This window comes from Dunckerocampus dactyliophorus, chromosome 19, assembly GCF_027744805.1.
Source record: "Dunckerocampus dactyliophorus isolate RoL2022-P2 chromosome 19, RoL_Ddac_1.1, whole genome shotgun sequence".
In the NCBI taxonomy this organism is placed as follows: Eukaryota; Metazoa; Chordata; class Actinopteri; order Syngnathiformes; family Syngnathidae; genus Dunckerocampus; species Dunckerocampus dactyliophorus.
In genome coordinates, this window is record NC_072837.1 from 8,875,680 (window position 1) to 8,898,854 (window position 23,175).

General features: G+C 43.0%; 1 protein-coding gene across 4 annotated transcripts; it reads right to left on the minus strand.

Moving 5' to 3' along the window:
• Window positions 1-1,748: 1,748 nt before the first annotated feature.
• On the minus strand, window positions 1,749-23,136 carry LOC129172400 (protein FAM177A1-like). 4 transcript variants are annotated; one of them, XM_054762085.1, is made up of 7 exons: window positions 19,509-23,133; window positions 19,115-19,312; window positions 17,174-17,240; window positions 15,041-15,138; window positions 14,815-14,967; window positions 3,885-4,039; window positions 1,749-2,197 (listed from the first exon to the last, which is right to left on the minus strand). In XM_054762085.1, the coding sequence occupies exons 1-7, from the start codon at window positions 19,551-19,553 to the stop codon at window positions 2,191-2,193; spliced, it is 723 nt and encodes a 240-aa protein (XP_054618060.1). In that variant the 5' UTR covers window positions 19,554-23,133; the 3' UTR covers window positions 1,749-2,190. The 4 variants fall into 4 exon arrangements, 3 of the variants coding, with proteins under 3 accessions (XP_054618060.1, XP_054618059.1, XP_054618058.1); XM_054762084.1 differs by lacking the exon at window positions 1,749-2,197 and having other exon boundaries at window positions 2,262-4,039; window positions 19,509-19,654; window positions 19,773-23,136; XM_054762083.1 differs by lacking the exon at window positions 1,749-2,197 and having other exon boundaries at window positions 2,262-4,039; window positions 19,509-23,136.
• Window positions 23,137-23,175: the final 39 nt, after the last annotated feature.

The following is a 23,175-nucleotide window of genomic DNA, read 5'->3' on the forward strand; positions in this document are numbered from 1 at the left end:
CCACAACAACATCCAAAGAACTGCAGGCCTCACTTGCCTCAGTTAAGGTCAGTGAACTGCCTTGCATGGCAGAGTTCCAAGACCAAAACCACTGCTGAACAAAAAGAACATTAAGGTTCGTCTCAGTTTTGCCAGAAAACATCTTGATGATCTCCAAGACCTTTGGGAAAATACTCTGTGGTCTGACGAGACAAAAGAAGGCGTGTGTCCCATTACATCTGCCGTAAAAGTAACGCTGCATATCAGAAAAAGAACATCATACCAACAGTAAAATATGGTGGTGGTAGTGTGATGGTCTAGGGCTGTTTTGCTGCTTCAGGCCTTGCGAGACTTGCTGTGATAAATTGAACAATGAATTCTGCTGTCTACCACAAAATCTTGAAGGAGAATGTCCGGCCATCTGTTCGTAACCTCAAGCTGAAACCAACTTGGGTTCTGCAGCAGGACAATGATCCAAAACACACCAGCAAGTCCACCTCTGAATGGCTGAAAAAACCCAAAATGAAGACTTTGGAGTGGCCTAGTCAAAGTCCTGACCTGAATCCTATTGAGATGCTGTGGCATGACCTCAAAAAGGCGATTCATGCTGGAAAACCCTCCAATGTGGCTGAATTAAAACAATTCTGCAAAGGTTGAGCGGGCCAAAATTCCTCCACAGCGCTGTAAGAGACTCATTGCAAGTTATCGCAAACGCTTGATTGCAGTTGTTGCTGCTACGGGTGGCCCAACCAGTTATTAGGTTTAGGGGGACAATCACGTTTTCACGCAGGGCCATGTAGGTTTGGACTTTTTTCTCCCTTAATCACAAAAGGTTTCATTTAAAAATTGCATTTTGTGTTCAGTTGTGTTGTCATTGACTCATATTTAAAATTGTTTGATGATCTAAAACATGTAAGTGTGACAAATGTGCAAAAAACACTTTTTCACACCACTGTATATTATATATGTATATATAATATATATTTGCGGGTCGCATATGGACACCCGTGCTCTAAGGTAGAGGCACGTCCCAAACAGGAATGATTTCAGTTTTTTGTGGTACAAAACAACAGTCGCTAAGACACCGTGGAGTGAGGGCTCAGCCAGCCAGGGAGAGGACGGAATCACCTTCGCTAATATTCCATTCAGATGCAACAGTGGCCATGGATGCACCTGAAACCAAAGGCGGCTGTGTCCTGTTTGTTATTTGTTCGAGGCAAAATGATCGAATCTCTTCGGAAGGGATGAAAGAACAGCATCGTATGTGGGAGAGGTGGTGTCGCAGACCTCCCCCTCAGAAACGGATTTTGCAACTTTGACGTAGATGTCCTCCCTCGCTCCTTTTTCCAAACCATCTGGGCTTTTTGTCCAGAATATGTCAATGTTGTTGCTGCAGGTAAACACAGCTGAGTCGTGAACTGAAGACTGAGCCTGTCTGTGTTGCGCCTGCTTGACCCCAAGCAGCCACCGAGCAGGCGGCTGCTTCCTATTAGAAGGATCCTGCAAAAGATTGTGTGCAAAAAATTGTACCCAAAAATGGAAAGTGTTTCGTCTTTTCCGACTTCCATGTGTCACCCTCTTCAGTGATGCTTTGCACTTGGTGGAAAACAGCACATCTTAAAGAATGTACGAATCCTGCCACTTTGGAAGTCGGTTTTCAGGGTTGTTGGACTACTGCTGACCTCCAGTAGCACAGTTACTTGGAAACGGCGAGTAAAAATCCCCCGAACTTTCCCTCAGCACAAATCTCTCATCCTGCTGCCAAGATAATGTCCTTTTCAGGCTTCTGATGATTCGCACACTGCAGCTGACTGACTGACTGACAGGCCGCCCGACTGGGTCGCGTGCAGCGGTCTCCATGTGTGCTCCTAAATGGCTTTTCCAGAGGTAGAGGAGAGGGCAGGGTTATAAAGGAGAGACGGTGATGGAAATTGTGTGTGTGGTGGTGGTGGAGGGGGGGCAGGTTGCTAGGGATGCTCTCACCAGATGTGTACAGTAGCGGTTGGCCAGGCGCACATCTGCAAACGTTTGAACTCACTTGGGGGAATTCCTCTCTCACTGCTTGGCTTTGTTCGACTGGATCCTCAGCTCGGGACAATGAGCTGCTTGACTGCCTCCCTCTGCTCCTCCTTTCAAATTCCGCCCCCCCGCCCGTGTCTCGCGCTTCTCCCGCAGACAAACGGGCCGGTCTAGTTAGCAGCTCCAGCGGCATCAGATCCTTTGTTTGGAAGAAATTCAAAGAAGATTTAAATAAACAAACAAAAAAAGTATTCCTTCTCCTAATCACGACTGTGATCCACAAGCAATGGAGGGTGAATTATTTGTTAGTGCGGAGTACACTCGAGAAAAAATAGTTTTGCCCCAAACGCTACAAAGCAATGAGAAGAGTGACTGGTTGTCTAAAAAGCCTTGAAAAACAAACAACTCAGAATATCGATTGTTTTGCTGCTGCATGAGGTGGTTCGACAAGAACAAAAGCAGGGAGTTTCCTATTTTCCAGGATGTTGGGAGATTTCCCCTTTGAAGAATTGAAGATTTTTGGACGATCAAAGTTGGAAGCGTCTGTGAGTTGAGCCTCATTTGCATTTGTTGTGTCTCACCCACCCCCATTACTCGTATCAGGTCAAATGACTGCGATAATTATGCACTAGACGTTATAACGACAAAAAAAACAAACCTGGAATGATGATGAGATAACAGAGCAGGGCTAATCAACTACTACTAAACTACTGCATTATTGACGCTCATTATTCCCAGGCTTTTGCGGGCCACATTAAATGATGTGGCGGGCCACATCTGGCCCCCGGGCCTTGAGTTTGACACGTGTGCATTTTGCCCACTTGATATGAGGAATCACTTTTGGAATGCTTTTATTTGATGGGACTATCAAACATGGCATTGCACAGACATTCAGCTAAACAAAGCGGTTTTAGTACAACAGCAATTGTGCATCTCATAAAAATAAGTAGCATCACAGCAGTATTTCATGTACAAAACAGAAAAAACCCCGAAAAGTGTATCAAAATAGAATTTTTGCATCACAGTTGCATCATGTCAGTCTTTCAAGCAAAACGAGAAAAGCGGCATAGTTACCCCCATATTGTGATTTACACCATAAATATGATTTTATCCGCATATTTAGTTTGCTAATGTTAGCATGCTAGCAGTGCTAAAATGCTAACATTAGCATGCTAACACCTAACATAATAGTGGTGTTTATTTAAGTGTCGAGCCATGAAATTGGCTAAAAACGCTTCTATGCTAACATTAGCATGCTAGCAATGCTAACATATAGCATAATAATGCTAAGTGCACTATTCAGACAGGCTATAACATGTTCTCACAGTTCCCTCTTGCTTAAACCCTCTCAAAGTTCAAATTTCGTTTGAATTTTCACTATTAACCGACAGTTTGACACAAGAAGTTATGAAGTGACTCACGCGTATTCACTCCTCTCACCGTGCCTCGTCTTGCGTCTAGCGTTTTGTATCCTTGTTAAAACAAATTGCTCCTGGTGGTCGTATTTTCCTCACACGGTTAGCGTCTTCTGTTTCTTCTATTGTTTACAGTATTGGCGGTTAGCAAGCAGCTCACACCGTTAGCTAGTTAGGCAGCCATGACCACAACAGGAGACGCCACGAAGGAGATTAATTGACATTGGTCTCCAGCTAAGAAGACAATGGGCAGTGCAGACAGAAGAGAGCGACCTGCTGAAGCACAGAACTACAACACTCACACTTCCCACAATGCAATTCTTCTTAAAGGGCCAGGCTCGTTCCATAACAGCGTAAAAAACAGTGTAAAAATACACTGTACTGTTGTGCCACTGTTATGCTAGCTCTGGCAGTGCACAAATGATGCAAAACCACCATGTCTGTCTTTTGGAGTTTGAAATGATCCCAAACCTTTGACAGCTTCTGTCATTTTCTTTGGGCCCTTTCCTCTCTCTTGCCGTCGTCGCTGTTTCCGCATGAGTCACGTCTCTCCATCGCCACTCTCTGCTGTTCCCCGCCACACAGAACACGGCACCGACACCAGAATAATAACCGCCATGCATGTTCTGAAAACATGAAAAATAACTGAACACTCTAGTGTAACACAACCAAACAAACGATGACAAGACGATATCTAAATGTACAATCAAGAATCGGGGTCGTCACTGTGATATTTTTGGTACGAGCAGACAACCACAAACCGTTTTGACCCAGAGATGGGATGTGACATATTTCCTGCTTCCTTCTTCACAGCGCTTTTTTCACACCTCGTCGCTTTGAGCACATGTCAGACGTGGGCTGCTCTTTACGCAGGAAAGTACCCAAAGTATCTGGACCTCGATGTACAGTACCATACCCTCCCCACACCCAGGCACATTGTTCTAAAGGGGATGTTTCACTACTGCTCTCCTGCGACCAGCATTGCACAAGCCGTTCTGAAAAGGGAAGCAGCCCTCCACCCTGCAAGTCAAAACACTCGCAACCCAGTCACACTTTCTCACACCCAAAAGCGAAAAAGGCTCATTTGCTGTATATGAGAGGTGCTTTAACAGATATCGGCATCCTTAATGAAGTGCTGGACGATATCGGATATCAGTATCTGAGCATCTTTGAATAGTTCCATTCTCATTCCCAATGCTGACTGATGAAACCAAAGTCAATGCATTCACGCACGTCATGTATGATACAAACATTCACTGGCAATCATGCACCAGTGGGCAGCGCTGCAGGCAAGGTGGGTGAAGTGTCTTGCAGGGACGCAACGACAGTGTCTGGGTGGAGGGAGGGGGGATCAAACAGTCTGGACCACATTAGCGCTCGATAACGCCATCAAACTTTACCTTCATGCAATACACAGTATACTAGACAATCTGCAGAGTGGGAGAAGGCCAGCGCACGTACAATGGTGCGTTCAGGGACTGTCAAAGTGGGACACTCGCAACAAGCAACATAAACATGCAAAAACTTCAAACTATATTATTTTTTGAATAAAATTATGGCCTATATTTCCAAAATGGATATGCATTTACCATCCATCCATCTTCTATGCCGCTTCTCCTCTTTAGGGGGTATGCTGGAGCCTATCCCAGCTGACTTCGGGCAACAGGCGGGGTACACCCTGGACGGGTCACCAGCCAATCACAGGGCACATATAGACAAACAACCATTCACACTCACATTCATACCTATGGACAATTTAGAGTCTCCAATTAACCTAACATGCATGTTTTTGGAATGTGGGAGGAAACCGGAGTACCCGGAGAAAACCCACACATGCACGCATGCAAACTCCACACAGAAATGCCCAGGTGAGAATCAGTACTGGGCCCCGGCCCGGTGGTTGGGGGACCTGGTCTGGAAGACCTGCTCTACCTCCTGAGCCACTGCCGCCCCCTGCAGATGAAGTCATTTTTCCAATATGAACGACTCTCCTGGTGTTACAAGATGAAATGTGGCCACTGTTTTTTATCCACAGCACAAATGTCACAATCATTCCCAATAAGTGCCAGATTTAGACCAAAATGTACCCGTACACGACTAAAAAGAACGACAGCACTTTAACTATTACACTTTTACATTATTACACGCTCCATCCATCCATCCATCTTCTATGCAGATTATCCTCACTAGGGTCGTGGGTATGCTGGAGCTTATCCCAGCTGACTTCAGGCGAGACTGGTCGCCACTCAATCCATTCACGGTCACATTCATACCTGTGGACAATTTAGAGTCGTCGATTAATGTTTTTGGAATGTGGGAGGAGAAAACCCATGCACGCACAGGGACAGCATGCAAACTCCACACAGAGATGCCCGACGGAGATTCAAACCCAGATCTTCCTAATCTCCTGACTGTGTGGCCAACACGCTAACCACTAGGCCACCGCGCAGCCCACGATTACACCCTGTATGTACAAAATAACACCTTAAAGAGGCATAAGTGATCATTCTAACCACAGCAAAGCATGCTGGGAAATGCATTCCACAGCTGCAAAACTCTGCAGGCTGTGATATTTTTGTGTTGAAATAAAATATTGTAGCTCTTTCCCGGCTGTTGAGGGGATGACGAGAAGGTGGTCGATCAACAATCGCTTTATTGAAATGAACAACCTCGCCAAAACAACCATAGTCAGTATTAGCCCCCCCTCTTTTCTCCGGGAGGTAGAAATTTCAAGCAGGAATGAACGGATACGAACCTTTTATCCCGGTTCCCCTCGCGCACAGTGCGCGAGGCGAACCGGGATAAAAGGTTTCTCTCTGGTGTTTCTCTCTGGTGTATCTCTGGTGGAACCGGGAACCGGGATAAAAGGCTGCTTACTTATCTGTCAGGGCTGATGTGACATTTTCTCAAAATCAGACCACAATAAATACTATTTATTGAGTCTGGATTATTGGGGCGCGTCCTGTCATGTTGGCAACATCGAACGAGCATCTGCATGTGTGTGCGCACCGATGATGCATGCGAGTGTGATAGGTTCACCAATTATGTTGGTTAAAAGCCCGCCACCTAAAACAGGCTTTGAGTTTTGGCGCCCTGTGCGACTGAGTTTGACACACCCGGACAAGAGCATAAAACGCACGATCGTCCTTTTGCCGCGTTTTGCGCTGAAATGAAGTTTTTCCCGTGTGCATCTGCGGCACATCGGCCAGTGAAGCATGAAAAACCAAAGCGGCTGCTGCAGTGGACGTTCACATTGTCTTCATCTTCACTGCCATTGTTGCAAACACCTGCAGCGAGAAACATTGGCAGCTGAGAGCAATAACTGCTTGGGAAATTCCAGAACACAATGCACATGATAGTAAAAAAAAAAAAAAAAAAGAAATGAAATGATCAAGTGCACATTTAGGGGGGCTTGTAGTGTCTGAGCGTTGGGTGTGTGAAGACTCAAGAAAGTGAGTGTTTTTTTTACAGCAGCGACACAGAGGAAGAAACAAATCTGCATACTGCACATGATATAAGACCAAACAATGGGCACAATTGTACAGCTGCAGTATACATGATAAATAATGTATATGGAAACAGCATGTGAATATATTTTGTGTCACCCAAGACTGTTTACATTCTCCCTGTAGAACTAAACATCAGTTCATTTCGCCTTGAAGCCTAACGGCTTGAAAACTATGTCGTTCTTTTCTCAGGGCATTGACTCAATCGCACCTGGACTGCTCAGGTTGGCTCAGAAGACGTTTCGGCTGTCATCCAAGCAGGCTATTTCTTTGTAATTTCCCTCCTAAAAGATACAGTGCTGTCATTTCATTCCTTCCCAAGTCGTTGGCTGCCAGAGGGCTCCGCTGTTTCCTCACGACTTTTGTTTTGCGACCCCGAAAGAGTGAAACCATTCTTGCTTGGTGCGTGCCTCTACAGTACGTTAGAGGATAAATACTTGGATCCTACACCGTCCCCTCAGAGTAGAGCTGTCCTATCTAGTCTTTGAGCATGAACTGATGAAGCCTGCACGGATAAGAGGCGGAATGTCTGGGTCACAACCGGATGTAAGTTTTTTTTTGGGCTGTGTGATTTTGGGCGTTCCTGAAATGGCTGCGTTTTGGCCCTGAAGGAGGAAGCTCTCTACACGCATGGAGGATGTGCGAAATATTTGGCCGCACTAATTACGTATGCGTGGCGCCCGACACACGAGTCCGCAAGTGCAAAGTATGGAATAAAAACTGACATTTTGCCAAAACCTGACACCGACGACGAACGAACATGTACGAAGTGCGTAAGTTTGTCTTGTAACCTGAAAAAAAAAAGTAAGCGCCCATAGAGTTTGACATGACGGCTGTGCGGCTGGTCTGCAGCCAGTCTATGGCTCCAAAACCAGCATGTCACACGCGCTCCCATGTGCATTTAGTGTGTTTTTTTTGCACGTAGACTGGCCGCAGGAGCCCGTGCAACCAGTTGTGACCTCGGCTTCATTTGCCTTTGAGGCAATGGCCTGAGAATACAACAGGCCTGCGTGCATGTGAATATGTTTGTTCTTTTCCTAGTTAAATTCATTGAACTTCGACGCAACCTTTGGACCAGATGACCACCAACCACACTGTAGCTTATCGCAAAAACTGCAAAACCTGTCTTTGCCTTTATTATTCAGTAGATGGGTACACTGCGCTCCTAAACGGTGCATACAGCTCTCGGAGGATGTGGAGGCTGAGGGGTGATACAGGAGACCAGTGTTGGAAATCCCCTTCCCTCATGTTGGGCCCTGCTGAGGCCCACATCAAAGCGACGACTGCTGTCCTCATTATGTTCCCTCCTTAAGTCTTTCTATATGTCTCACTTTTCTTTTGTCTACCATCCCCCCTAACCTCCGTTGCTATACTTACATACCTCATATACCACAGTGTAGCGGTGCGCTATATGTGTTGTTTTGGCAATTTCTCTAATCAATGAATAGTCCACAGAAATAAATTGTCGTTTATCTATTTTATTATTAAAGCTTCGAGGAGAGTGACCCGAGACCACGAAAGACACAAGGGCCTTTCATGCGAAACAGACACTACTCCCCAGACAGTGAACAGTAAATCAGAACAACCTGCCAGCACATGTTAGGATACCTCTGGCTGGCCGAGGTCACCGCGTGACCCTGTCCGTCTCACAGCACGGACGCTGGAAGGACTATATGACGGATGTTAGACTGTTTAGACGAAACTTGAGAGGAGAGAAGATGACTAAAATATTAATTCTGCTATCACAGTGTGCTTTATGTTGAGGAAAGTGGACAAAAGAGGTGAAATAGATTGTCATTTTTTATTATAACAATTATAAATGTATTATATTTTTTTCAGTTTATGATTTTTTTAATCTTACAACTTTTTTCTTGTAATATTACAAGTTTATTCTCGGAAACTTACGACTTTATTCTCAAAATCTAATTTCCCCCCCCCTCACTGTGGCCCTAATACTCCGTCGTAGTCTCAGTTATAATAACCACACCATCGAAAGGTCTGTACTGTTCATATCTTTGTTAGTGGGTAAAATCCGCAAGGGATCATATCCTAATTCACCCCCGTCAAGTACGCCCTGGAGTGCCTGCAAGTTCAAGTACTCCCCCCTAGGGGTCCGAGTATCTCATTTGAGAACCAGTGCAAAGACAAAATCAGTCCATCGGTGCCCTTGGTATTTTTTTTCTATATACATTGATCACAATGGAAGCTACTATGCACATTCATGAATCTGGTTCTGACAGTTTAGGGTACCTTTCAAGAAGAATTCAGATACCACGTCCTGGTTCGAAGTGCAAAGAAGCTGCCAAATCTCAAGAGACTGTACTTTGCATGCTAGGTCGGAATCACGTGTGTGTGTATGCTTGGCTTCCAGTTCATATCCAAAAGTGCATTCCGCTTTGAGACCTGTTTTCAAAAGGTGGAAATCCCCCCCCCCCCCCCCCCCCCCCAAATGCTGTTGATGTACACACAAGCAGCCAAAGTGACCTCTTAAGCATCCTCAGTTGAAAAACGGTCCCTTAGCGTAGACTAAACTGTCTAGTCGAGTCCAGACAAAGTACTTTTTGCTCCCACCGAAAAGCTTTGGAGGTGCTCCTTCCGGGGAACTTCCAACAGCACAAAAGGTGCTGCTATGTAGCTGTAAAACAAGGCGTATTGTACATACAGTAGTTAATTGAGTAGATGTGTCATCAAACATGACATTCAAGTGTACCAAACTGGTCTCTCTAGAAGACTAACCAGTTCCTATCCTACGCCCACCACCACCACCACCACTACTACAGCCTGCAAAAATGTCAGGTATGCCCCAAAGCAGCATGCAACTGCAGGCCGCCATGCGTACGCGCAGGCTGGGAGGGATCGGAATGGGAATATTGAAGCACTTTGGGACTTTACAAGCAGACGTGCGGGTGACGATGCAAGGCTTCACTAGTGAGGTCAGGTTGTATAACAATGCTTCCTTCTCGCCTCTGGATTTTCCCGCTGAATCACAGATTGATGACTGCCGCATGCATCACGTCTCTCAGAAGGAAGCTGCTGAAATGGAGACAAGTTTTCTCTCTGTTGCACTTTTGCACACATGGAAAGTTGGAAGTTGTGGAAGTTGTGAAGTTTCAACACGGGTTTTGCTGTTTGAAGTCTTATTAACATTTGGACAATAAGGATTGGTGTAAATATTAATACATTTTTTTTATTTTATTAAGTTTTGTTCTTACATTTTTAAAATTAGACTATTTTCAAAAGTAAATCAGCTTCAGAATGATCCATCTTAATACTACTGCAACCTCATGTTCGTGTGTTGAAGACAATTGTGGCCCCAAGCGGCTTTACAAGGAACTGCAGGTAAATTCCCCATCAATCGCCTGCCTAATCAGGGTCATGTTGGACTACAACTTTTTTCTTTTATTTACATAAAAACTTGACACGAATCGATCAGACTTAGTGATTTGGTTGGCAAACGAACAAAAAGGTGTTACGCAAAACCGATGGCAGTGCAGAATCAATACAAATGTAAACACGTTATGAATAAGAATTGCTGTATTATGGATTTATGGAGAGTGTTTTCCAACAGAAAAAACAATCCCATCCGAGGCTCTCAGCATGCATATACTGTAGAGCTGAATGAGAAACAAATAAATGAGTGTTTTCAGGGCTCCGCTGAGCCATTTTGTACCCGTATTAACTCCACAGGTGCCACTTTTACCTTTCCAGACCTTCTATCCTGTTGACAACATGAAAGTTCCAGCAGCAGCGTGATGACTAATAAAGCAGTGTTGCATGACTGTGTGTGAGCAGGCCGCCAGTGGGTGGTGTACCGTCTGTCAGTGTTGGAGAAGCTTTGCCAAATGTGTCCGGGCTGCTTCATTTACGGCTCGATTTTACTCTCAAGACTACTGTGCTGCTGAGCTGTCGCATCATGGCACCGCCACAATGATGCAGAAGGAAACTGCTTATTGCATAGCATTTGAAATACACTCCCAGGACACCACGTCGGGTGTACCGGCACAGTCGAATTACACCCGTCCAACACAGGAGTTGGATCAGAATTCTCTCTGGTGTATCAAAACTGAGCATTATAATCTTACTAAAAGCGGACATTCGGATAAAAGCAACGTGGCTGTTGTGTACAACAGTTGCACTGACAATGCAACTATTGTGGAGGTTGCTGACCTCAGAATACTTACACTAGGTACTAGCGAGTACAGCGGGGGTCTCTGAACAGAGTGACAAGGGCTCTTTTGTGTCCAGTGATACACACATTGCTGAACGTGTGACAGCCCTCTGTGTCATTTCGCAAGCCAGCAGAGCAGAACAGTGCAAGGATTGATGTGGTTTTGGTATTAACTATTTATTTCAGTGTCATCAAAATAATATAAAATGTCTAAATCAAGTGTTATAAATACATAAATAGCTGGGTGTAACGGTACCAAATAATCATGCTTTGGTACGTACCTTGGTTTTAAGGTCACGGTTCGGTCATCCCCCCCCCCCCAAACCATTTTTGGCAATGCTGTTAGGGCTGATTTACACGAGGGCACCAACACATCATCAGGACTCCGGTCAGCATAGCCCTCTCCTGAGGTCATGGTGTTAACGTGCAGACGTGCAGACCTCAGACTCCGTGCAGAGCTGCGAGTTTCATTCTGGGTGTAGACATTGTGTCACGTTCTGCGGAGACGAGAGGTTGTTTTCATCTTTTTGTTTGTAGTGTTTTGTTTTTTAAGTTTCTATTCACTATCTGATTCATTTTAATTGGGTATGTTTTGTTCTTCTTGGGTATGTTTTGACGCTCCCTGGGCTGGGCGGAGCTACTGGACGTGTGGTACGTGTTTGACACCAGCTTGTCACTATTAATCACCTCAGATGCAGCAGGAAGGCGCTGGATTATTTTGTTTTGCATGTTTCTAATGAATGTGTATTATTCTTACCTGGTTTGTGGGTAAGGAGCCTGCTGGTCCGCCTCGGTCTCCCGCCTTTTTCGCACCTGTTGCTTTGTTACTAGTCTCATGATATCTTTTTTGCATCGTAGTTTTGTTTCGTTCGTGTGCTGACCTCAGCGTGACACACTCCGTTGTTAAAAACTTCTAATCTACATGTTTCTCCGCCTTCCAGTGGTACTTGCCGTACGGGAAGCGGAAATCGTATGGGACAAAATAGGCCCATATAAAATATTTACACAGGACCTCCATAATCACAATCGCCATCAGGCAAGCTCCTTGAGAGTGAAGTATGTCAAACAAAATAGCCCCAATCAGAAATATATACATGTTGATTTACTGTATGCATTTTTAGCAGTCCTCTTTTCGATGCTGAATGCTTCCATTGCAGCGACCGTAAAGGAGAAATAAGGGAAGAGTGGCTCCCACTGATGAAATGACTTATTATGCTATTTATTCAGATCTAACGCTGTCATACAGATTAACAGCAAGAGTTCAATGTTTTAGCTCAATTCATTCCATGATGATGTACTGGTTGGGGTAGTGTGTGAAAACCTTTTTGGTACTGTACAGCTTACATTGTCCAAAAAAACACAAATAGTTTGATGTCGACGAGCAGGGAATTACAGCCCTCCGCCTGCATATAGCCAAGAAGTTAATCATGGCCACAGGTGAAACGTCTTTTTTGAAATGTCAATCATTAGAAAAAGATGAGGCTTTTTGGTGTGTTTATTAAACTGTACATTATTTACATAATTTCAGATCTTTGTAATCTATGAATTGACTCAGGTTTCATGGCAAAACATTGTGTTCTATGCAATGGAGTGCATTTTGGATGACACCGCGTGCCCGGCTTTAGACGTTTTATTTAATCTCTGTCAGAGACATTGAATGCATATGATTAAAATGCAATTAATTAACGTCAAAAGTGCGTTACACTAAGTTGGTTGGCAGATTAATGCGACTAACGGCGCATGCCGTTGAAATGATTTGCTTCAAAAAGGGAGTGTGCATGGTGTGTTGCACAAAGACATGACATAGTTCAAACACGGCGATCAAAGCTTATCTTCCGTGTCAGACATAACAAATATAACACTTCCAACATGTCTATCGGTGTTTACACCAATACATATTTGTATATGTCCATCATTTCAATGCACTGATACTCCATTGGGATGTCACGCATGAACATGAATTTGTTGAGAACAACGTGATCACGATCATGTTAACTTACTTCCCGGTACCCACTTGACATGGGTGCTCCATATTTCCTACTAGAGAACACTTGATTATTTCTAGAAATATCTGTTGTAAACAAGTGAGCGTGTGTGGCCTTGTAATCTAGCCGTAAACACAAAAGCATTGTGGGTGGAAGTTTATTATTTTGCGTCACGGGTTTGATTGCAGACTTTTTTTCTCCCTCTTTTATAAGACACTTTTCCTTGTCTTGCAACAGACCAGGCTTTGCAATCTTGGCAGCATATTGATGTTTTTTTACTGAATACTTGGGCACTTACACAGTTGGAGCATTTAGCCGGAGCGGCATGAGGAAATGAACCTGTGGACGGAAACAATTTGATTGGACTCAGGAGCCAGATAACACGGAAGTCCGAACCGAAACACTAACACACTGCTTTTGGTCTTAGCTACTTGTATTTGTTATTTTATGTATTTCACTGGGAGGCAAAGTGTTTAATGTATGATTTTCCTTGGCACTATTGCTAGCCATGACTCCCGCTGGCCAAAGGCTGGGCCGCACTGTTTTTATCCACCTAGATCGCCACTTCTGTGCCAAATATCCCACATTTTTCTCCGTTTTGGGATACTACCTGAGATTGTGGACGTGTGCACATTTCCAATCCTTCATCTCAAATGTGTAGTACCGTGTGGGGAATCAATGTAGCGAACAGAACGCTCCGTACCAAAAAATGTGACTATGTGTACCGTTACACCCCTAGTTGCTGTAGTCAAATACAAATCAACACACAGGATGCAGTGACATACACTTAATGGCCACAACACCAGGTACACCGGCAAAATCCAAGTGAAGTTCAAGTTAATAATGCTGAATTTGGACTAAGCCTGTTAGAGTGCATGAACGGTATATTATTGTGATATGGAGGTACTGGGAGCCAAACATTACAAACAGCTCTCTATATGATGCACATGTGCAAATTAGCAAGAGAATAATAAACATTGTTACGACCACACCTACTCCAAATTCATTTAAACTGAGCAGTGCTGTACTGATAAAGGCAAAAGTCTTGCATTTTTGCAAGCGTACCTAATGAGCACATAAATGAGTGGAGTTGTGGCGAGTGGTCTAGTCACACAGAAAATTGTTTTCCAGTAAGCCACATGATCTGACAATAATTGTGTAAAATTGCAGCGCTTCCACACAGACGTAGTGCAACATAAACGTACATAATGCGTAATCAAAGAGGTGAATGTGTGTGCCCGACGCTGCAAAGTCAATGCTCTTGATACCATGGCTGAATGAAGTGCAGTTTCAACCTCTAATGTGTCTTATGTGCATGTGCTGCCTTGGCTGAAGTGGTGATCCAGGCACGGTCTAGTAAAGGCACACAGGAGCAAAATTTGACTTGCAACTTTTGGAGGCTGCTCGATTTTGTACGTCTGGACCGTCGGTGAAGTCTTACTTCTGAATAAGACACATCAGGTTACAACCACAATGGAGAATACATTTTAAAAAAAGTGACAAAAATGTCTCACATAAGGAGATAACAGTGCACATTTTGCATTTCAGTTTGCATGTGAAAATGAATAAGTTAAAATTACCTGTGACAATGTCACTGCCATGTCTGTGTTGTGTTCATTCGGTGCTTGCTTAAATTGCACAAGTGTTCCTTTCAAACAACCATCCAGACATTTCCCGTGCATGTCTAAGAATGGTTAAGTTGCCGTGACGATAGCAGGGACGACCATGGTGACAGAAGATACCTGATGCTCATTTTGGATCTGGTAGGTCACATCAGGAGGAGCGACGGCATGTTCCGTCCCGGTGATTGGCTCGTCTCCTTCCTGAGCATGTGACTGGTCAAAGGTATGTTCCGCCTCTTCTGACAGGCGGGTTTCCTCGTTCTCCTCCTCCCTCTGACACAAATGGACATGACAAAGCATTACAGTCAGTCCAACGCTTGAACTAAGAAATGCCCACAGAACTCACCTGTTTCTTTATCCTGTAGTATTCATCGATGGCGTACTGATACTTGGCTGATGTTATCCCGAAAAAGGAGGCCATCCTCTCCCCGAGGTAGTCACAGGCTGGAAGACAGTATTGTAAAATCAATATACAAGTTGTTGTTATTGTCATACCTGTACAGTAGGGGCTGGGGCTGGGCGATATATTAATATCTATATTTATTTTAAGCACGATATCAAAAACAACCATATAGTTCGTTTTGATATACGCTGGATTTGCGCTGTATCTCACTTATCACTCTGCGCTGTGTGTGAGCTTCTGCAGTGGCTCAGTAATTTGGAGGTACTCTGGATTCAGAGCATAAAAAAATCTCTTTCCACCACCTTAAAACCTGGCACAAGCTCCAATACGAGGAATGTGTGAATCTGCGTTCTGTCTGCACAACTCCTGCCACAACGCAAAGCTCACCGCTTGCTTCTTTTTCCTGTTGCGTTCCTCATGAAAGGAAACGTGCAAAGTGGTGGGCTATTACTAAATGGTGTCCTATCACATTGCTAAAAATATGGTCCCCGTTGACAGTATTTTTGAGTTGCTGACATTTAAACATTTTCTCTTAAACCTGGCACTCCATACAGTATTTTGTTCTTTTATGCTTTTGTTATTAGCTGAGGACTTGAGCATAGCTAAAGATTTGTTATAAAACGATTATATTTTACTTTTTCTATATTTATTTTAAAAAGAGAATGGCCTACTTTATTTTAGCAGCTATTTTTTTTTTTTAGACACAATTGTTTTAATGTGCATCTTGCACGGAGCTTTAATATTTCAAAAAACGTCCTCATGTTAAGTAGTTATTTAAATAAAAAAAACGTAACACACATATTTGGCTTTGACTTTGTCTAAACTGACTTTGCAGAAAAATATCAGGATATATATTTGTATATCGATATTTAACCTCAGTATATCGGACTATGAGTTTTGGTCCATATCACCTAGCCCTAGTAGGGGCTTTAGATTTCTCCTGCCAGAATAGGTTCCATTGCACATAGAATTACTACCTCTTGCATAGATGGATGCTTCTGTACTTGAAATTGCGCAATTCTCTCTGAAATCTAACATGAATGTTAAAAGCAGGGGTGTCAAATTAGTGCATTAATTGCAATTAATTAATTCGAGTCATATTTAGTACTTTTTATTATATCTAAAAGTGAGGGCTTTTGTCAACCATTTTTTGGTGAGATTAAGAAAAGAGATTAATTACATCCATTAATTACAGATCATAATTTATTTTTTTTAATCTCGACAGCACTAGCCATGAATTAACAACTAGAACGCGACTTAAAAAAGAAGCATTCCCAGACAAGATGCAAATACGCTCATTTGAGGCTTTGAAAAGCACATGGGATTACATCAGAGCAATCTGATTGGACGTTTAGTGAATTTTGACAGAAAAAAGTACATAATTAGGAACTGACAAGAATACAAACCACATATTTTGTCCCCATTTTTTTGGAACAAGCAGATAAAGAGAAAGACAAGACAATGCATCTACGATTAGCCTGAAAGGTTGTTGGCATTCAGACCATAACCACTTTACAGACACCACAATGAAGGCTTTTGCCTGAAATAAATGGACACCGTTTGCGGGTCAAAGCAGCATCGACACAAATTTGACGTTAATTGTTTGCTATGGGGAAAAAAAAAAATCAATCAAATGAATGTTTATGCAAGGCCACATACGCTGCTGACCAGACCATTCAATTTGGAAGTGATTCTCAGGTACAACCAATTGATTCCCAATCCAGGATACAACAGGCAGACAGCAGTGTCAGGCCCGATAATAACCGTAATGTGGAAAACACAAATTGGATGGAATTTGAAGTTAAAAACTAAAAAAAATCTAAATAATCGTTTAGCTGTAAAGTGGCAGACACATGACCATAACAACACCAACCCTGTTTTTGCTATCATGAACTCCTGCAGCATGAAGTGCTTCTGCAGTAATTCATCAATAAAGAGTTTTCTTTTCAGTGACAACATGTTTATTTGGCTGCTGGCAGCTTAACTGCTGTGTTGCATTACTGCAGTCTGCGAAGTTAAAAGTTAATCGAGGTAAACTGGTCACTTTGCTCTAAGCAACGACTGTGGTAAACAAACCTGAGATAGTTGATGTTGCAGCTCTCCACATGTAGAACCAGAAATAAGGAGCCCAAGTCATCTTCGACTGCAACACAATTGACATGACAAGAAAATGCATGTTTATTCCGTGAATGCAAACCAATACAAAACAACTCTGAATGCTGGTTATTACATCATTACACGAGTACAGGCTGTGAGGGTACGATTACATGACATGACGCAATTATGATGGAACACAGTACTGTACATCGAAAGTCTCATACATGCTGATGCTCCGTATTCAAAAGGCACATTACAGTTTTTTTTCCAATCATTCATGAAACTTGACAATGTTGTCACTGGCTAATTTCCCAACCCTTGTGCAAACCTGAAAGGAAACCACTGGGAGAGGCAGTCACTGCAACATCTGGGTCGCTTTGGTGAGCTTTGTGTGAATCAAAGACACTTACCAGGGTTAAAATGACAGCAAAACTAATAGTACAATCAAGAATATACAGTAGATCCCTGCCTATTTGAGGATTTCTGTTTGCTTCTTTAAATTGCCAACTTGTTTTTGAAGTTTTGAAGTATAAATCCAGCAGAGGGCGCTGTACCACCAGTTAATTCACTCGACATTTTCCAGCAGGAAGATACTTTGACACCTCGTGATGATGTACACGTTTTATAAGTACAATACTCTAGACCAGGGGTAGGCCTGTCTCGATAACACATTTTGCTGGTCGATGATTGCACTAAAATGTATTGACGGCAATTGATCATTTCAACCTTTTTTTTAAACCATATTATCATTTGGTTTATTATTGAGTGATCATTTTGTCATGTCACATTTGCGGCATTAGATGGCACACAAGCGTTGTGTATGTGGGGTACAGAAGCCGCCTACTTGAACACTCACGGACGTCATCACCTCACATACTAATCCTACTCATGGTGTCAAAAGAACTACACACACACACACACACACACACACACAACGCAAAAGGTGGATAAAAACAGACAAGACAATGAGCTAAAATACTGAAAAATCAAAAGGATGTGGGTGGCATGTTTACATTTTTTAAAACAACCCAATGTAGAGATGCAGAAACAACAGCATACGTCTTAGTTTTGCTGTCGATGACTAAGTATCTTATTAGTATGATAGTTTTTATCATTAAATTACACTTTTTTGTTTTTCCTGTTAAAAAAAATGTTTTTTTTTCTAATATTTTTACTTCTCATATATTTTTAAAAATAGTTTTTGATTCTCATATTTTTTACTTTATAATTGTAATATAACTTTCACGCAACCTAATTCCCTTAAAATTGAAACTTTATTCTTTGTTTTGTTTGTTTGTCATATTATGACTGTTTTCCTTTATTTTTTTCGTTATTCTCGTAAAATTACTGTGTTTTTTGTTTTCCTGTTAATCGTATTTTTATGACATGCCAGTGGCCTATTAAAAAAACAGGAGTGGGCCACACTTTGGACACCCCTGAGTTAGACAAATCCTTTTTGTATCAACGTTCAGTTTTTTTGTCTTTACGTTGTGCCTTTTTAATTTTATTTCTGCAAATGTGCCCGCAGGCCACACTTTGGACATTCCTGGTTACAGTACCAAAAGTAAAAACTTTTAAACGGAAGCGTCCATTTTTTGTTGCCATTCTTGAAACGTAACCCGCGCTCTGCACTCCCAGTAAAACCACCATATAAAATGAGTGTGTGTACCCCTGCAGACACCATTATCCTTTTCAAAATTGTAAAGATCTTAGACAGGTTGTCCAAGCAGGTTCTTCCTTTATGCATCCATTCCTCCTTTCTACTGTATACTGCGTGTTCTCATTAGGGTCACGGGTGAGATGAAGCCCTCAAGAGGACAAGCGGTATAGAAATGGATGTCTTTCAGCATCACACATCCTTCAGGAGACGCCCACACAAACAAACATGTTTTCATAGACAGGTAGACAAAGCTTGCCTACCCTCACAGCGTCAACTGGGGAGGAAAGCAGGTCTTTTCTTTCTGGCTCCTTGCCTTCCTCCTCCTCTTCATCAGTGCTGTACTCCTCCATGGTCTCCCCGCTGGAGAAATGGATGATCCTTCGAGGGGTCTTCTCTCTCTGTTTATCACCCAGCTTCATGCTCTCAAAGTCCCTGCTTGGTGTTGGATTTGGAGAACACTGCACAGAGATGAATAAATAGGGTATAATTAGGAAGAGGTATAATTTATTGGTCTTCTTGGTATTAGTGACACAATAGAGGAACAAGCCGCCTGCAGTCACGTGACTACGACGAGCGAGGCAAACACAGCGAGATAATGTTAACTTTCATATTAATATGTAAATTTTAGCATAAACAGGCATGATGCTAACTCACCTGCTCCACGGACACGTTAGTCAAATGCAGCGACACATCGCCCATTGTGGCGGGTAGGCTCCAGTGGTTAGGATGCTAGGCTGGAAACAACGCCTCTCCTCCGCCAACCTGACCGGAAGTGCCTCACGTCACGTACGTAACATCCGCTGCCCCGCAAGCAGGTAAAATATTGGAAGAATGAGCATTTTACTTGGATTTAGATGATTTTAGAAATCTAATATTACGTATTTTGGTGTAAATAACTTGTAAAAGACGTAGACTCACATTTGCCTTTGTCGTATCTTGCAAATGTGGATTCAAACAGACCGCAAGGTGTATTCCACATGCAAGCCTAATCTACAGCTTCAGAAACCACCCCGGCTTTCGGGTCTCCTCGGCCACACTCGGCTCTATACTTTCTGTATCCGGTAAAGTCTAGCCTTCAAAATAAAGGCACGCTAGTAAAACATAACGCAGTTACACCGCAGCCTTCACGGTTTCAATAGGGCAGTCGTGGCAAACTCGTGCCATGGAGGGGCGAGACACTGAAATCAATTTGATGCCACCTTAATAGAGGGCCCGTGTTAGCGATATCTATACTTTTTTCTTTAACTTTTTCAAAATCATTGAATGATTTTGGAATTTTGCCTTTATTTTTTTATAGTAATGGTTAGACTCATAATAAAACACATTCCAAAGGAATTCGATTAACATTGTTTCCCTTTTACAATTTCAATACAAACAATAAACAAAATACTAAAATTATTCCCTCTTATTACTGACAAAAGCAAAAACATCACGAAAAAAACAACACAGTAGTGCAACATTAAGAAAAAAAATACTAAGTTCAAACAGAGAAAAAAATGCTATTACAATTATGGCATAGTCTTCCCCATAAGCCAATTAACATTCACTTTGTAATCAGTGAAACGTACATTTAGCAACCGTTTGTGCCTCTTTATTAGTTTTTAATTTGGTCTCATCCTAGAGTTATTGTTTTACAATCCACAGTGTAGAGAAGACCACCACTAGATGTCAGTACAGCTCCATGTAATGTGTCAGTCATACTCACTGTCTGCGTGGGTCGGCAAGGTCTTCCATTGTGATGTAACTATGCAAACCACGCGTGCAAACCTGTACATTTACCCTAAAATACGCCAAAGTTCACCCTGGAGGGCTTGCAAAGACCCTGGAAGAGTCAAGGCTGCAGGCCTCGAGACATAAGTAATCATTATCACATGAAAAAGGTAAACATTGTGCATGAAAGCATACACCACCCCTAAGCAAACACAAAGTTCTGCCTGAGGTATGTATAATATGCTTTCTAAACCCTGCTATCACTTGTGAGTCTGTGGAAAATCCAACTTTTAGGTTCTCTTCCCCTAACCATTGCAGAGAGTGTTAATTGTACACTCTTGCAGGATTTAAAAGCCACATCTATTCACCTTGTTTGCTCGAATTTAGCAGAATTAGAACATGCATGCGGTTTGTCATTTGTCCCCGTGTTGTTTCCCATTAACGACTGACGAGAGTGTTTAAGGAGGCCATTAGTGAGCGGTCACAATTGCTCCTGTCAGCCAGTTGTCAGGCAAAACTGCAATGTTCTTAGACGGTCAAAAACACGGGGTTCCCTGAAAATGATGCTTCAGGAAAAGGTTGCTGCGTTTGGATAATGCTATGTAAGGGTTAGCAATAGGTGGATTTTGGAACGCATTTGGTTTGTATCTTGTACGGAATGCCTGTCCAGACACCATTTGTCCCAAAAGAGCACTTTAGAACAGTCAAGGAAATAGAAGTCGTTATAATTTGGCAGTTATTGATCACAGGCCTGCCTATGAAAAGCCCCTGAGGCATAGGAAGAGGTTTAAGAGAATTTACTGCAGCCAAAAGAACCAGTACGTTTATTACAAGCGTTGTAGGTGGATTTTCTATTATTTTCTAATCGGATTCTCACATTAAAATCTGTTTACCAGGTTTCACTTGAATCACTTTATCAGACTGACTTGGGGGAGCTGTTGGATCATGCAGATTACTTTTGATCGGGGGTCTTCTCGCGTATTGACAGAGGGAAGACAGAACTTCAAGCATATGTGTAGGCTGCATTTTCTCTGAGGAATTTAGAAGGATTTTAGATTTCAAGGCAAAAATGGCGTGTGGAAACTTAAATGATTACTTGAAAATGTCCAGTGTTTTTGTTGAATGAGCTGAAAGTCATAGTGGATCGTGGAAGGAATTATTGACATTCCCAACATTCATGCAGAGTAACGATGAACTTTTAAAAAAATAAGTTATCCAGCAGATTCATCATGTTTCAAGGTCAAAACCTCAATTTTTCTCTCAGTTTCATTTTTGTGACAAAATACTATGTTTGTGATTGTGAGATTTTGTTGTGACATTACGTTTTGTAGTGTTGGTAGTGTGAGGATTTGTCTATGGGTGAAACAGTGGTCATCCGCGCAGCCCAGCCGTGCATACACCAAAGCTCGAACCATAACCACACATCACCACCAAATGAGAGTTAAGTCAAGCATCCCTAGCCAGGGAGCCAAAAGCCCTGTGCTGTCAACCCACTGTCCACGGCAGCTCTTAAAGCCTCGGGGAGTGAGGTTTAGAGAATGTACGATTGCACAACCACACTAGCTGGCATCCGTTACACGGGCATGAAAAATGCAGTCCCAGAACGTCCTGATGTGAACCTAATAAACTACTAACTGTCAAGAAAAGCTTGAAATGCATGTAGGTCTGGAGGTCCAGACAACATCCCTCTACGTGTGCTGAAGAACTGAGTCAAGCGGTTGTCTCCATATGCCTCAAAAGGACCACCATCATCCCACTTCAAATGAAATCTTCACCAAACTGCTTTAGCGACTACTTTGAAAGGTAGGTCATGGAGCCCGTCACATGATTTCTCTATCCCTCGCTGGACCCCTGTCAGTTTGCAGATTGACACAACCGGGGATCAATCAGTTGTCACCCACCTCAAAAGCAAGGACCCACGTGTACAAATACGGGTCATACATTTTTCTTCTTTTGTTCAGCATTCAACACAATCATCCCCCAGCAGCTGATCCAAAAGATAAATGGACTACTAGCCAATACTTTACTGTGCAACTGGCTGCTGGACTTTCTTGACATGGAGACCAAAGGCAGTTCGCGTCACTGAACACTGGGGTCCCCCAGGGATGTGTTCTTAGCCCCCTACTTCTCACTCTGCTGACCTACGAGTGCACACCAACACACGACAATAACCTCTATATCAAGTTTGCGGATGGCACTACTGTGGTGAGTCTCATCAGCAACAGCGATGAGTCCAACTTCACGGGCGAAGGGAAACAGCTGGTCAGTCTCACTCTCAACCTGGAGAAGACAAAGGAGATTGTGGTTGACTTCAGGAAAGTCAATACCCAGCATCCACCATGACCATTAAATGAGTCGCTCTAGAAAGAGTGAGCAGCACAAATTTCAATATCAACGAGGAGCATCATCACATTACTGGCCAAGAAAGCCCAGCCATGCCTTCACATACTCGGGAGAGCCAAAGCGCCGGCCCCCCATCATGTCCTCCTTCTCCCGTGGCACCAAAGAGAGCATTATCCAGTGTGGTACGGAAGCTGCACCACTGTTGACAAAAAGAGTCAGAGCGGCTGAGAAGACCCTCCATCGCTCCCCTCCCTCCAGGACATCTATA

What these genes read in the sequence shown, in the direction of transcription:
- LOC129172400 (XM_054762084.1), bottom strand. Translation starts at nt 19,553, where the DNA reads ATGGGCGATGTGTCGCTGCATTTGACTAACGTGTCCGTGGAGCAG. An exon ending in CTAACGTGTCCGTGGAGCAG is followed by an intron (nt 19,313 to 19,508) that starts GTGAGTTAGCAT and finishes ATCTCTGTGCAG; the next exon opens with TGTTCTCCAAATCCAACACC. An exon ending in TGCAACATCAACTATCTCAG is followed by an intron (nt 15,139 to 17,173) that starts GTTTGTTTACCA and finishes ACTGTCTTCCAG; the next exon opens with CCTGTGACTACCTCGGGGAG.